This window comes from Mesoplodon mirus (genome assembly GCF_964341445.2).
Source record: "Mesoplodon mirus genome assembly, chromosome: 16".
NCBI lineage: Eukaryota > Metazoa > Chordata > Mammalia > Artiodactyla > Ziphiidae > Mesoplodon > Mesoplodon mirus.
This window is the reverse complement of record NC_138992.1, coordinates 923338-937185: the sequence shown is the minus strand read 5'-3', so window position 1 is coordinate 937185 and position 13848 is coordinate 923338. Positions and strand designations below refer to the sequence as shown.

Genomic DNA, 13848 nt, shown 5'->3' with positions numbered 1-13848 from the left:
GAACCGCAGCCACTACCCGCCGGACTGCCCCGCCGACAACCGCCGGCAGCCGCGCAGCCCGCCGGGAAGCCGAGGCCCGCCCTCGCCGCCCCTCGTCGCCCCGAACTGCAACCCCCACAAGGCCTCGCGGCGCCGGTGCGTCCGAAGACCCGTAGCGGCACCGCGAACGGTCTGTCGGGAAGCTCGGTTCCCTCCCCCTGGCGCAAGGCATGGTGGGAGCTGAAGTCCGTCCACAGCCTGAGCTCCCGCATGCCAGCGCCCCAACCATTGCCGGCACCGAGGCTTCCTGCCGCCCCTCCCGCCCGCTGGGCCCCCTCCCCGGGCTTGGCCTCAAGACCCCACAATCTGCCCGCCGCCCCTCTCACAGGGACGTGGGCTCCCGGAGGGTAGGGCGCCGGGCCAAGGCGGCGCTCATTCGCCTGACTAAACGTGTCCCGGGACTTCAGGGGCTCTGGGCCGGCCTTGTCGCAGCAGTGCCTGCGCAGGTGACAGTGGAGCCCCCACAGAGCAGGAAAGCCACCCCCACGTTCCTCCGCGGCCCCATGCGGGTACCAAGTAACCAAGCAGCCCCCGCTGACCCCGGCGAATGCCCTCCTCCCGGGACTCGGGTCCCGGCCGCCAAGGCCCAGTGCCTCCGCACGGCCCGGGTGCTTGCCCTGAGCCGCGCCCGCGCCCGCGCCCCAACGGGACCCAATAAGCACAAGACCACTGTCAGACAGGAACGTTCAGGGCCAGCAGCATCTGCACCTTTATCCACAGGCTGGGCGGCTGGGCCCAAGATACCACCGAATCTCTCTATAAAACCCGGAGGAAACGAGGAGAAAGTGCAAGTCCAGGGAATGGGTCTAAGGTCACGCGGAGAGGTCACTGTTATCAAAACGCTCCTGGTCATACACTTCAGCCACCACCTTGCGGCCAGCAAACCAGCGCCCGTTGAGGGCCTGGATGGCCTTGTGAGTCTCAGAGGCTACGGAAAACTCCACAAAAATCTTGACAATGATCTCTGCATCCTCCTCCTCGCCCTGCTTCTCCTGGTAGATGATGACACGGTTGACGGCACCAAACTTGCCACACTCCTCGGTCACCTCCCCCTCCAGGTCGTCGTCGATGTCCTTGGGGTCCACCATGTTGCGCAGAACCATCACTGTGGACTGTGGGGGGGGACAGCTGAGAGCTGCGGCTGTGGCTGGACCACTCCACCCCGCCCCGCCCTGCCGGTCCCGGCTGCCCACCTCCTGCTTGCGGAGGAGCTTCTGCATCACCATGTGGCGGGCGCTGCTGCCAGAGATGCTCATGTGCTCCTGCTCGCTCAGCATCTCCGGCCTCTCTGACTCAGGAAACAGCTCCTCCTCCTCCTTCTCTTTCTTGGGCTCCAGGAGGCCGAGTGTCGGGGGGCTGGCCAGGATGGGGTTCACCACTCCCACAGAGGGGATGGGGACCGGAATGGGGGGCCGGGCCGGGGTCACACCTGCAGCAAACCCACCAGGTCCAGCGGTCACTCCCCCCACCCCCACCATTCCCAGCAAGGAGCACAGCACCGCGGAGCACGGCTGAACTGCCCGGGGCACAGGGGACTAAGGAAGCTCATTAAGGGCAGCTGAAGGCATCAAGCCCAGAGGAGGGGGCAGGGGAAGGAGGGAAGCCTCCACCCACCCAGGCTCACCTGTGATAACTCCCGGGGCCTGGGCAGCCATGACAGCCTGGGGTAGAGCCCCCAGGGGCTGGGCCAGAGTCAGGGCAGGGGACACCAGTCCAGGTGTGGCTAGAGTACCCAGTACCGCTGCTCCAGCCACTGCTTCCTGCAACCAAGGCCACTGTGCTTAGTCCCCGGTCTGGCTGCCTCCACTCAAGACCAAAGAGCCAGTCCGCACAGGATCAGGGGGGCCTGGTGCCCACCACCAAACCCACACAATTCCACCAGCCCTTACCTGAGCCGTAATCTTGGCTGTGGCTGCAGCTGCGGCCACAGCAGCAGCAGGTGGGAGGCCTCCAGGTGTGGCAGGCGTAAGCAGGGGCATAGGGGGTGTGACAGCCTTGCCCACCCGCAAGTACTGGCCACCCAGGTCAAAAAGGTTCATGGAAGACACGGCATCCTGGGACGACTGCGCCTTCTCATATTCTGCAGAGCAGGAGCGGCAGTGAGGGCCAGCCTCGGCGTCGGGTGGGCTTCACCGCCACCCCGCCGCCCCAAGCTCACCAATGAAGCCATAGCCCTTGTGCTTCCCGGTCGTGGGGTCCCGAGCCAGCGTGCACGACTTGATCTTGCCAAAGGCCTCAAACACACTCTTGATGTCGTCGTCCGAGAGGTCCTGGTGCACAGAAGCCACGTAGATGCGGTTGAAGGCTCGCGCCTCCTCGGCCAGCTGGTCTATGATGGGCTGGGCCTGCCCTATGTTGCTGGGTCTGCCCACCTGGGGGAGAGGCAGGGATGAAGAGTGCCCAGTCAGCCTAGGCCGGGTCACTGCAGGCTCCTGGAGGGGCTGCTCTGCATCTCGGGGGGACTGAACATAGAGCACACCCGTGCCGCACGCTGACCCCAAGGTCCACCCCCAGCCTCACCTTGATGTTCCTGCCTCCCAGCATCACGGAGTTCATCTGCTCCAAGGCCAGCTGGGCGGCCTCTGGGACCTCGTACTCCACAAACGCAAAGCCCTGGACGCAGGAACACGCCGTTAGGCCTGGAGAGCCCGGGGGTGGGGCGAGGCAGGGCAGACGGAACCTCACCTTGTGCTTCATGGTGACGGAGTCCCAGGACATGTCAATGCTCTTGATGGGTCCAAAGGGGGCAAAGGCCTGGCGAATGGTATCCTCCCCCAGCTCGTAGTAGATGGAGCCCACGTAGACCCGGCACATGATGGCCAGTGCCCGCTGTCGCTGAGCTGCCATCTGGAGCAGGACACAAGGGGAGAGAGAGCCACTGGCTTGTGAGGGGGTGGTGGGAGGCTGGGCAGCCCATTCCCCTCCTGGCCCACCCACCCGGCTCCGCGTGGGGAGGGCTCCCCACACGGCAGCGTGGTGCAGGCTCAGCCCCTGCAGTCAGGGTGGTGGGGGTCGGCAGGACCCCACCCCCAGGAAGGAAAGGCAGGCCTGGAGGCAGGAAACGGACGCACCCCGGCCCACCCAGGTCCCGGGCAGACTGACAGCGAAGCTGACAGGTGGTCGCAAGGCAGGGCCGCAAGCCCTGCAGTCTGGGGCCGGGCACCCAGGTGGGCTGAGAGGTCCTCCCAGGGTCCTGGCCGTGCACTCCGACAGAGAGGGAAGGGGGAGCCGCCAGGCTGCAGGGACCCACTGGTGTGGAGGCGAGAGAGGGGACAGAAGACAGGGCAGCCACCGCCCAGAAGAGACCCCGGGGAGGAGGGGAGGAGCCCAGACAGGGGCTCCCGGGAGAGAAGACGAACAGCAGCCGCTCGCACAGGGCCCCAGGGCCTGAACCCTCACAAAAAAGGGCTGCTACTCCCCGGGAACAGCAAGAAGTGGCAGAGCCGCCGAAAGGAGAAGCCCCTGGGCTCTGCTCGGGCCGACACCCCGCCTCCACGCTGGGGCGAGCCTGGCAGTTGTGCCGAGGGGCCTCCCCATTCCCTCAGGGAGACAGTCCCCACCCTGCCACCTCACGTGTGACATGCCTGCAAGGGAGGGTCCTAGAGCCACACGCCGTGGGCCACTGGGAGGAGCTGGGCCGAGGGAGGAGACCACAGGCCCAGGGCAGACAAAGGAGACGGGGCCCTGGCTCCAGCCCCTCAACAGGGGAGCCCCACACCCTCACGAGATTCCCCATAACCAGAGGCCAGCTTCTTTGAGATACATCAACGGGCCTAGAACAGGCCGGGCCCCCCGTCCCTCAGAAAGGGGCCTACAAATAAGGTCCACATCTCCCCCAGACTAGAATTCCGCCCCCCAAATGGGACTCCCCTCCTCAAACTATGCTCTCAACAAACAGGCCTCAGGCTCCCTGCTGAGACCAAGGACCGCCCCCCAAAGGTAGAATTATGTCCCCTCTCGCACCAGGCGCCCCAGACATGAAACCAGCTGCCCCTCAGGTCAAAGTTCTCCAAGATAGGAGCACGTCTCCTCTTCAGTGTGGGCTCCCCAACAGCAGGCGTGCCAAAAGCCCTCTCCCCCTGACCTGTCCCCACAGACAGACGCTTCCTAGAGAGGACACAGGGACTGTCCAGTCCTCGAGGTCAGGACTGCGTCTCCCCTGTGAGAGCGGCACGCCCAGGGATGACCCCCAGAGAAGGCCACGTTTCCCCCTCAGACTCCCCAGAGGGGCCTGGCCTCCTCCTCAGCCTGCCTCTGGGGGATGGAGGGGCTTCTCCTTCCCAGACTCCTGCTGACGGCAGCCAGGGCCGCGGCCACCACCTCTGCCTATTCCTTGGCCCCTCTGACCACAGCCTCTGCCTGTTCCCTGGCCGCGTGGCCTCCGCCCCTTGCTGACAGCCAGGCCCAAGGCCCAGTCCTTGTCCTTCCCTCTCTCATTTGCTTGGGTCCCCCCAGCCCCCCACCCCATCCATCCGTCCTCCCTCCGGGGTTTGATGGGGCCATGAGTTAAGACCCTTCTCTCCTCAGGGGCCTGACCCCAAGCCAGGAGCCCGAGCAGCCTGGAGACCGGCGGAGCTGGAGGCCCGGCGGTGCACCCCGTGCGTGCAGGCGGCATGGGTGCAGGCGGGCCTGGCGCGGGCAGCTACCCTCCTGGCCGGCTGCCCTCCACAGTTACCTGGCCGGTTAGTTTTAAGGCGGGCCCTCAGAGCAGATGTAGGCCTCCCCAGGGGCGGTCCCGGGGTGGGTGCCCCCCACATCACCGGCCCCGCCACGCCTGGCGCTCTGTTGCGCTCGTCCCGAGCTGGCGGGCAGGGCCGGCTACGGGGAGCAAGGTCCCCAGCACGCGGGCCGCACTGCCCCCCTCTAGCCCTGACTAAGGACATGAGCCCCGGAAGAAGTGAGCATGTCTATTGACCGATTGCAAAGGTGAGAGAGGATCTCCAAAGCCCATTGTCACTGCTGCCATCTGAAAGACAGTAAAGACAGAGTTCAGTCTGTTGGAGCCGAGCAGTCTCCGCGCTCGTCACACCTCGCTCTCGTCACCCCTCACGCAGACAGCCGCAAGGCCCGGAGGCCCCGCCCTGCCAGGAGGCCCGCCTGCCTGCCCACACTGCCGGCCAAGTGGCCGGCCGCCGGCACCTGCCCAGGGGGGCCTCAGAGCCCCAGGTGCCCCGCCCCGCAGCCTGGCTGGCAGGGCAGAAGGAAGGGGGGAGGAGGAGAAGGAGGAGAAGGAGGAGGGGGAGGAGGAGGAGGAAGGGGGAGGGGGAGGGGAGGACCGGATGGAGCACAGTGAAGAGCCAGGGGCATCTCCTGGCAGCGTGAACATCTGACGGGGAGGGGGGCAGGGGGCGGGGGGAGGGGGGCTCGAGGCCCAGGCACCTGTCAGCCTCACCCTGTCTTCTTCCCCAGAGCCCAGGCAGCCTTTGGCCACAGGCCTAGAGCAGGGCCCCGTGGAGGCGTCCCCAGCCTGTCCTCTCAGTCCTGGGCCCCAAGCCGAGGACTGAACTCCCTGCAGGGGGGCCCCGACTGCTCTTATCCGAGGCCACGGGGGTGGGGAGGAACATTCCTAGGGGCTGCAGCCCAGCCACGCCGCCTGGGGGCACACGGGCTCAGGGCCACCGTCTGAAGTCCAAGAAGAGGAGCCGCTTCGGGCAGGGCGGCGGGGCACAGAGGAGGGCTGGGGGGGCCCGTGGGCTCTCAACAGGTGGGTCGGGCTGGGCCCCTCGTGCCTCAGGGAGGAACCCGGGCGTCCCAAGGAGTCCTTGAGAAACCGAGCAGCACGACACGGTGCGGGGACAGCCGCAGGCACGAGAGGAGGAAGAGAAGGCGGAGGCGGCGGCGGGGGCGGGGAGAAGGCCGGGCGGCGGGGGCGGGGGCGGCGGCCCTCACCTGCAGGTTGGTGAGCTGCTGCTGCTGGTGTGCGATGGTCTGCTTCACCAGCACGCTCTTGATGCTCTGTTCCATGGCGTACTTCTTGGCCTGCGAGAGGGGGCGGTGAGGGGCGCTGCGGGCCCGGCCTGCGGGGAAGCTTCCCCCTGCCGCGGCGCCCCAGGCAGGACCCCCACTCTCACCTTCTGCAGGGCCTCCTGCTGCTCAGGCGTCAGGGGAGGCAGTCCCAGCTTCGCGGCTGTGCTCTGCCCGTTCTCCATCTTGATGGAGTCCGTCCCCTGGTGATGGGGAGCAGGGAAGTCATTAAGAGCACGTTCAAGACCTCCCGCACACGGCCCCAGGAGCCCACCCCACCTTCTGCCCCGACCACCGCACGTGGCCTGCAGCTCAGCCCGCTCCCAGGCGCAGACAGGTCCTCACACAGACTGTCTCCCACCTGGCCTGGACGTGGGTCTGCCCACCTGACATCCCTATGCCTGTCCCAGGCCGGTCTCCTCCAGGACCCACCGGGAGGACACACACCGAGGCAGACAGACACCCTGGGGGCCCTTGGCCAACCCAGAGCAGCTGCAGGACCCAGGCTTGCAGGAGTCACCAAGACAGGTAGCACGTAGTAAGAGGGGCCCGGGCCCTCATGGCAAGCCTGACCCCAGAACCCCCGTCCCGTGCTGCACAAGAGAGCCGGCCTCAGCTGTCCTCTAAGACAAGGGGAGGGGGCCAGGGCTCTCTGGAGGTCCCGGGACTCCTCACTCCCGGACTGCCTGGCACCCACACTTTCTCACGGCCAAAGCCACGGCCACAGACTCGGCTTCCCTGCTCGGGACGAGATCCAGGGGCCACTCAAAGAGCAAGTATGGGCAAGGGCTCCCTCCCAGCACAGCTCCAGGCGGTAACCCATCCCTGCACACTGTGCTCACCGCCCGGAGAGCCCCGAGTTGTTCTCCCAGGCCACCGCAGCCCCGAGGAGGGCTCCGACCCACCTCCAGCAAACTCCTCCCTGGGCTGTGCATAGCACCCTGGCAAGAGAAGCCAGAAGCAGGCCAGCCACAGGGGGACAGAAGTGGACACCCACCAGCACCCTAGGCGAGCACAGGGATGAGGAGACGCTTTGGTGGCGGTGGCGGTGGCGGTGTCCCAGCCTGCTGCAGACCACAGCGGGTGCTACTAGGATTGTGTACATGCCCTCTATCAAAACTCATTTCTAAGCTGTTTGCAGGGGGAAGAAAACAGTTGTGTAAGCTGGAAGAGAAGCAGGGCCACCAGACCCAGAAGAGCATGTGTGTTGGGAGTTAGAACACACCTGCCTATCCACCAGTTGCTGAGTGGCCAGCAAGCGCTCCAGAGGGGGTATTCTGCAGCCCCCAGCATGAAGCCTCGGGAGGGACAGCAGAGAAGAGAGGCAGGTCGCCAGCACAGGAGTGACGAGCAAGGACAGAGGTACAAAGGGGGCAGGAAGGGGCTGGATGACCCAAACCCCAAGAACCACCATCCTGACTAGCTGGAGTGTGGGGTTTCCAGCACGGGGTCAAAGGGCAGGAAGCCCTGGAAGCCCCTCCCTTGGCGACCCAGTCTGGCCCCTGCGAGGCTGTCCTTCCCGCTGGCTCCAAGCCCAGTTCTCCTTAGTGGGAGAGAGGCCCGAGAGCCTGGGGCTATGACTCCAGAGCAGGCTGTCACCATGGTAACCAACGCTACCCCCTTTCAGCCCCTTAGAAACTTTTCAATCTCCTCTTTGTCTTGATAAACAAAAAGCCCTTCTACCAACCAATGGCTGGCTAGACAGCCAGCCAGGGTCGGGGAGGGCTGGCTAGAGGGGCCCACCAGCTTCAGCCCCCATAACTTCCTAGGGTCCAGGCTGCGTGCCATGGCCCTCCCCCGAGCGTGCTGAGGGCCCAGCCGAACAGCCCCCGAACCCTCTGGACGCAGGCGCTGCCGTGCAGAAGCGTGAAGAACCTTCTTACCCGGCTCCCCCTCCCACACTCCCACCGGCTCAGCGACCAGAACTGGCCAAGATCTCCCACGCCTACCCTGAAGCCCTGCCCCCAGACTCCCAGACTTGTACTTTGAATTACACATGGTTCTGCTTTCACGTTTTACTTAAATCAGAGATCTGAAGTGAAACTCTGTATCTCTGGCTCTTAACAATACCCTGCACGTTCTGGAACAACACGTTTGCCCTTCTGTACGACACCGACGGTGAAGGGCTCCCACCGGCTGAGGTTCACACCCCACCTGACCACAGCCACCATCTGCCTGGTTTCTGAAGACACATGAGGCTTCAACCCACCACAGAAGCAGGAGGACGCCAAGTAGAGGCAGGGAGGAGGAGGCTACAGCCAGGCTGGAGGCTGGGTGGCGAGAGGGCAGGACAGGCATCTCTGCCCAGAAGGCAGGGAAGAGTCCCTCGGGCTCCTCCCGCCCCACCCCCTGCCAGGTCTCTCTGGGCCCAGGGACGCGAAGGCAGGCGGGCAGGCGGGCGGGCAGGCGGGCGGGCGGGCAGGCGGGCCTGAGGGCGAGGATGCTTAAGGTCAGTACCTGTGAAGGTTTCCATTTGTCTCCCGCTGCCACCACTGCCGCCGCCGCCGCCGCCGCCGCCGCCACCGCCGATGGCTCGGACCCCCCTCCTTGCTGGCCATTGACCTGCTGCAGGCAGGAAGGAGACGATATGACGGACATTCACAAGACCCAGCCACCCAGGCCCTCTCTCGTCTTTCCTGGTTAAGAGCTGAGCTCCGCACGGGCCCAGGAAGGAGCCGGCTGTGACATGGCCCCTGACCACTCCTGACACTGCCTCACTGCGCCTCACCTGCCCACTCCCCCAGCACACCTGCAGCTGCCCAGAGCCCAGCACAAGGGGCTGGCCTGGCAGAAACCAGAACAGAATCTGGGGCAGCCCCGAGCTGGCAACGAGTCCCCGGAAAGAGACACGGTAGAGAGCGGAGCTGTGCTCCTGCCCCAGGCCAACAAAAGGCAGGAGTGGGTCGAGAGCTGCCCTCTGGCCACACAGCTGAGGTCCTAAAGATCACTTCCTTTCCTACTGGCAGGCTGGGCCAGGCCGGGCAGGACAAGATGACAAGGAGCACAGATGGCCGTCTCCCTCCTGAGGCAGACAGAGGCACCTCTTTAGCACCCTGTACACATGCCGGGGCCAGCCCCCAGCTCAGCATCAGCCCCAATGCCTTCAACAGTCTCTGGCCAAGCCCCTGGGGCAGGTCCCAGGCCCCTCCTGAAGACAGCTCTGAGGAGGGCTGCCCTCTGAGTAGCAGGGCCGGGCAGGGGGTCTGCATGGGTAAGCCTCCCTCCCCCAGCAAACTGTCCAGGGCTGTCTAACTCAGGGCAGATGAGAGCTTGGCCACGCCTAGAGGGGCCGAGAAGCACTGCCATGCAGAGCCAGCCCAATGGAAGGAGAAGCTCCCGGCCAGGCTTAGAAGGGTGGCAGGCCAAGGGCAGAAGGTGGGCAACGTCACAGGGGTGAGGGTCTTCGTGGAAGGGTCCTGAGACTTCCCCACCTTCTCAGATGCCACACAGCAGGAACTCGCTCCCAGATCAAGGATGAGACCCACAGGTATGTATCTTGAACACAGGCGACAGCCATGCCCACCCTCAAGGGTCCGTGCACAAACACAGCCAAAGGCTGGGCCAACCTGGCCCGAGCATGTCTCAGGAGTTCCAGCCTCAAAGGAGAGACGTGGCCAGTGGGCACAGAAGCTGGGGCCGAGCCAGCCGGGCTGCCTCCCTGGAACCCCTCTGAACTCGGCACCACTGCTGCTTAGAAACTGTGCCCCAGAGAGAGACAAAGGAAAGGGGGCACCTGCTGACACAAGTCCCACCCAGTGGGTACATGGCATCTGGGGACAGGGTTAGAGTCTGGCTTTGCCCCAAGTTCCCTGGCAGCCCCCAGAACACACCCACAGCAGAGGCTGCCTCTTAAGACCCACAGCAAGAGATCACTTCAGGTCTGGGGATACAATCCAACCCTTAGACCCCTGTGAACAGAGTCAACTTGAGGGCACACTTATAAACCACTCCCCCAAGTTACTGTAATAGCCAACAAAGGATCCAGGACAGTGCTGAGATCAGAACACAGCTCAGAAGAGACTTCCCAGGAAAATTCAGTTCACCAGGAACTCTAGGAAGGACATCCTACCCCATTCATGGCAGAAACAGTTTCCAGTCCCACTGAGCCTAGGGTTCTGTTCTAAGCAGATGCTAAGAGAGCTTAAAGGAAACTGTCATTTATCATTACAGCTAGCCCTGTGCTGTAATCCTCTGGCAATGAATGCAGCATGCCCTGCGGTCACAAAGCCCCCCACCCCGCCCCCCACCAGGCAGCAGTGCCTTGAGGGGTGCAAATCCCCCTCTGGCAGGTGTGTGTGTATGGTGGGGTGGGGTGCAGTGCTGCCCCATGATTCTGGGCCCCAAACCCCAGCACTGTCAATGATCAACAGCCCAGGGCAAAAGGATTATTTCCACTAGAAGAAAAGAAAAGTTATGTAATTACTTAACATCTCCAGGCTTCAGGCTCTTCAGGCCTGTCTCCTGGGGCTGGCAGGAAGATTCAGTGAGTGGCTCCATATAAAGTACTTAAGGCAATCCTTCTGCACATGGCAAGCAATCCATAGGTTTCAATGATTATTAGTATTATTACAACATCCAGAGTCAAGTCACCACAGCAGGGCCACTGCAGGACACTGCCTTCCTTCCGTTCAGTCCCCTTGACACGGTGCCATGCTGTCCACTGCATGGCCAGGCTCTGTGCAGGGCACTGCAGATGCAGCAAAACAAGACAAGAGACATGCCAACCAGCACCGATGTGAGATTATTTCTGTAGTTAACAAGTGCTAAGAAGAACACCAAGCACAGCGGGGGAAGAGCGGCCTATGAGGCACGCTGGGCCACAGCACCCAGGGCAGGCCTCTGTGAACTGACATGCAGGCTGGGACCCACAGGAAGAGGAAAAAAGCAACTGTGCCCCCGGGGAGGGGAGAGGGTCCCAGTGCCCCTGCCAGATGGAACCCAAGGATGATGGTCCCCAGTGGGAGTGAGCCCAAGTGTCAGAGGAAGGGGCTATGGCCCGTTTCTGCAGCCACGAGGTGGAAGGCACACCCAAGTCAGAAGAGGCACTTCTGTATCTTCCTGGGTCCCTCCCCACGAGATCACTGTGCCATTCCACTCCACCTCCCACAAGAGCTGAAGCCACAGCTTAGGACAGCAAACCAGCACTGCTCAGCATGCATGGACCAGAAGACAGAGAGCAAGCTCTCAATATGCCCCAAAAGGACTCCAGGGAAACAGGTAACCCTTCTAGAAACCTATCCATTCAAAAGGTAGGAAGAGGAATGTGTTGGACCACAAGCTGGACTTCACTCCCACAAGCTGATGAGGTAAGCCTGGGCCTTTACAGTTTACATACACCTACTAACACCCATGTATTAACCTCTTGAAAGGAGTCAGAGGGTCAGTGAAGACCCTTATTGAAAACCCCAGCTTACAGGGTTTAGACTCAGTGCCCCCATCCACCTCTACTATGACACCACCTGTGCCTGGCCCTGTGCCACAGCAGAGCCGAGGCCCCCTGAGCAAGGCTGAGGCATGGTGCTGACGCAGGCCTGTGGACGCTTGGGGACATGACTCTCACTGGCCTCCAAGCCGCCACCTTCACCTCTTTTCTCTCTAACATTCCTCTCACAAAGGTAGTTGCTCTCGTGGCTTCAACAGGAAGCGGGACATGGCAGCAAGAGGACAGTGAAGTTAGCTAGGCCTGACAGTCACACACTGGGCTCCCCTCATAGCCTGCGGGCTCTCTCTCACTGGGGGTCAGTTTCTTCCCCAGTGCGACAGGTTCGGCCCCCTCTCTGGGCATCAGCCCCCAGCTGAGAGCATGGCCAAGGCAGTCTAAGTACACCCCCTGACCCTCAGACATCTCCCCGATCAGTCCAGCCTCCATCTACCTGCAAAAGCTGCCTTCTTAGACAGACCTCACCACATCAGTCTGAGTACAGGTCGGGGGAGAGTGGCAGGTAAAGAAAGGGATGCACCGTGTGAAGGGTCCCAGAGGGGTCGGTCGCACAAGCCTGGGAGGAAGAAGAGTGAAAGGAGACTTCACCACGGAAGTGCTGTGTGAGGAGGGGTGGTCCATCTATGCTAACTGCTCCATGTGGCGGACGGACGCGAGCACTAAGCAGGGCGGGAGGGCTTCCTTCCTCTAGGTGCCCGCACCCCCCTAGCACTTCACGCACCCTGGGTGGGAACTGGTCTCCAGTGCCCACCAGACCCCGGAAAAGGGCAAGACTGCCTCTGGCTCCCCACTGTTCCCCCAAGTCCTCGCACAGCGCTTGGGACAATGTGATCGCTCAGGAAACAGGCAATGAGAGACCACGTCTTCCCTTCCTGAGTGGGGATAGCAGGACGGAGTCCCTGTTGGCTGGAAACCCCTTCCCCGTGAGCATCAGCGGAGAGCAAATTCACAGCTGTGCACGCAAGAAGCCAAGGCCTCCCTCCTCACCAGGCCCGATCGCTTCCTACAGGCCCCCCGCACGCCCAGCGGCCCCTTTCACACTAGCGGGAGGAGAAATGCCACGGTTCCCAGGAGCCCCGCCTTCAAGTCGGGGACACAGGCGCACCCCGTCGACAGAAGGGGACGACCGCCGCCGGGGCCCGACCGGCCTCACCGCGAAGGGACCCGGCTCGGCGCGCGGCACGGCCCCCAGCTGCGCCCCGGGTCCGCACCGGGCCAGGCCCTCCCGCGCCGGCCGCCGGAAGCTGCAATCTGCGGGCCGGAAGCTGCGGCCTCAGGCCGGCCCCCGCCTCGCGCCCGCCCCGCCCCCGCCTCGCGCGACCAAAGGACGCGGGAGCTCGCGGGGGGCCCCGGAGCAATCGCCACATCCCCGGGGAACCCTCGGCGCCCTGGCCGGGCCGACAACCCGCTCCCGCCATCTGAGCGGCGGCCCGCGGTCACGGGGTGCTCACTTACTAGAGCTATGGTCGCCGTCGCCATCTTGCGCCCGTCGCGGCCGCCGCGCGCGCGCCGCACACTTCGGCTCCTTCCGCGGTCTCGCGCGATCTGGGTGCCGGCGGAGAAACTCTCAAGAGGACGGAACTCTCGCGATTAAGGGCCTTTCCCCCGGCGACGTGGAAGGAAAAAGGAGCGCGCTTCCGGTGAGGGGAGAAACAGTTAACGCTCCGGGAGGGGCGGGCAGAAGGGGCGGGGCCGGGGCGTGTCGGGGGCGCGCGCGCTGCCGCCCGGCCTCCGCTCGCCGCCAGCCCCGCCCTCCGCCGGCCTCAGTGCGTCCCAGTCCACTCCTCGCTTCGTCCCGTGCCGCCCTCCGGCCTCTGCTCGGTTTTCTGCCTGCTTTGCAGGCAGAAACCCGAGGCAGGTCACAGGCGGCCCGATCCTCTCCAGGGCTGCGGTTGAAAGCAGTGACAAAGAATCGCTTTCTTTCGGACTCAGATTTCGAGACGCTCTTTGCATCGTAACATCTCTGAACGCGCCTACCAATGCATGGTGTGCCGTCACCCAATGGCCGCAGTTTCTCTTTCCTACTGATCCATAAAACAGTGCATCGTTTGCACTGATGGCGTCGTAGAGCCACTGACAGACAGTCGGTAGAACTGCAACCCAAGAGACAGGCTTCTGAACCAATGCCGTGGGAAGGGTATGCACTCCGAGTCCCCTGAGTTCTGAACTGTTTTTTAAAGGCTCCAGGTGTCCATCCCTGGTGTTGAACTGCCCTGGACGTTTGCTGCATGCCCACCCAGTCCCAAGACCCTCACTCAGTGAGGCTCAGGTCCTGAGGTTGTCAGCTTAGCAACTTCAGCCTGCCTGAGGCAGCAAGGTGTCTTCCCCAACTAGGCAGTTCTCTTCTCCATCCTGGGAGAGTTTGACATGAAATACAGACACCCCTGGTTAAACCCAACAATATT

General features: G+C 63.4%; 1 protein-coding gene across 6 annotated transcripts; it reads right to left on the bottom strand.

Annotated features, from left to right (window-relative positions):
• Window positions 1–724: 724 nt before the first annotated feature.
• On the bottom strand, window positions 725–13053 carry PUF60 (poly(U) binding splicing factor 60). Of its 6 annotated transcripts, none has more exons than XM_082601796.1 (12): window positions 12899–13053; window positions 8461–8568; window positions 6111–6206; window positions 5929–6018; window positions 4955–5005; window positions 2725–2886; window positions 2560–2652; window positions 2198–2411; window positions 1929–2119; window positions 1664–1799; window positions 1233–1468; window positions 725–1151 (listed from the first exon to the last, which is right to left on the bottom strand). In XM_082601796.1, the coding sequence occupies exons 1-12, from the start codon at window positions 12920–12922 to the stop codon at window positions 852–854; spliced, it is 1701 nt and encodes a 566-aa protein (XP_082457922.1). In that variant the 5' UTR covers window positions 12923–13053; the 3' UTR covers window positions 725–851. The 6 variants fall into 6 exon arrangements, with proteins under 6 accessions (XP_082457922.1, XP_082457923.1, XP_082457924.1 ...); XM_082601797.1 differs by having other exon boundaries at window positions 8461–8565; XM_082601798.1 differs by lacking the exon at window positions 4955–5005.
• Between the last annotated feature and the right edge of the window lie 795 nt (window positions 13054–13848).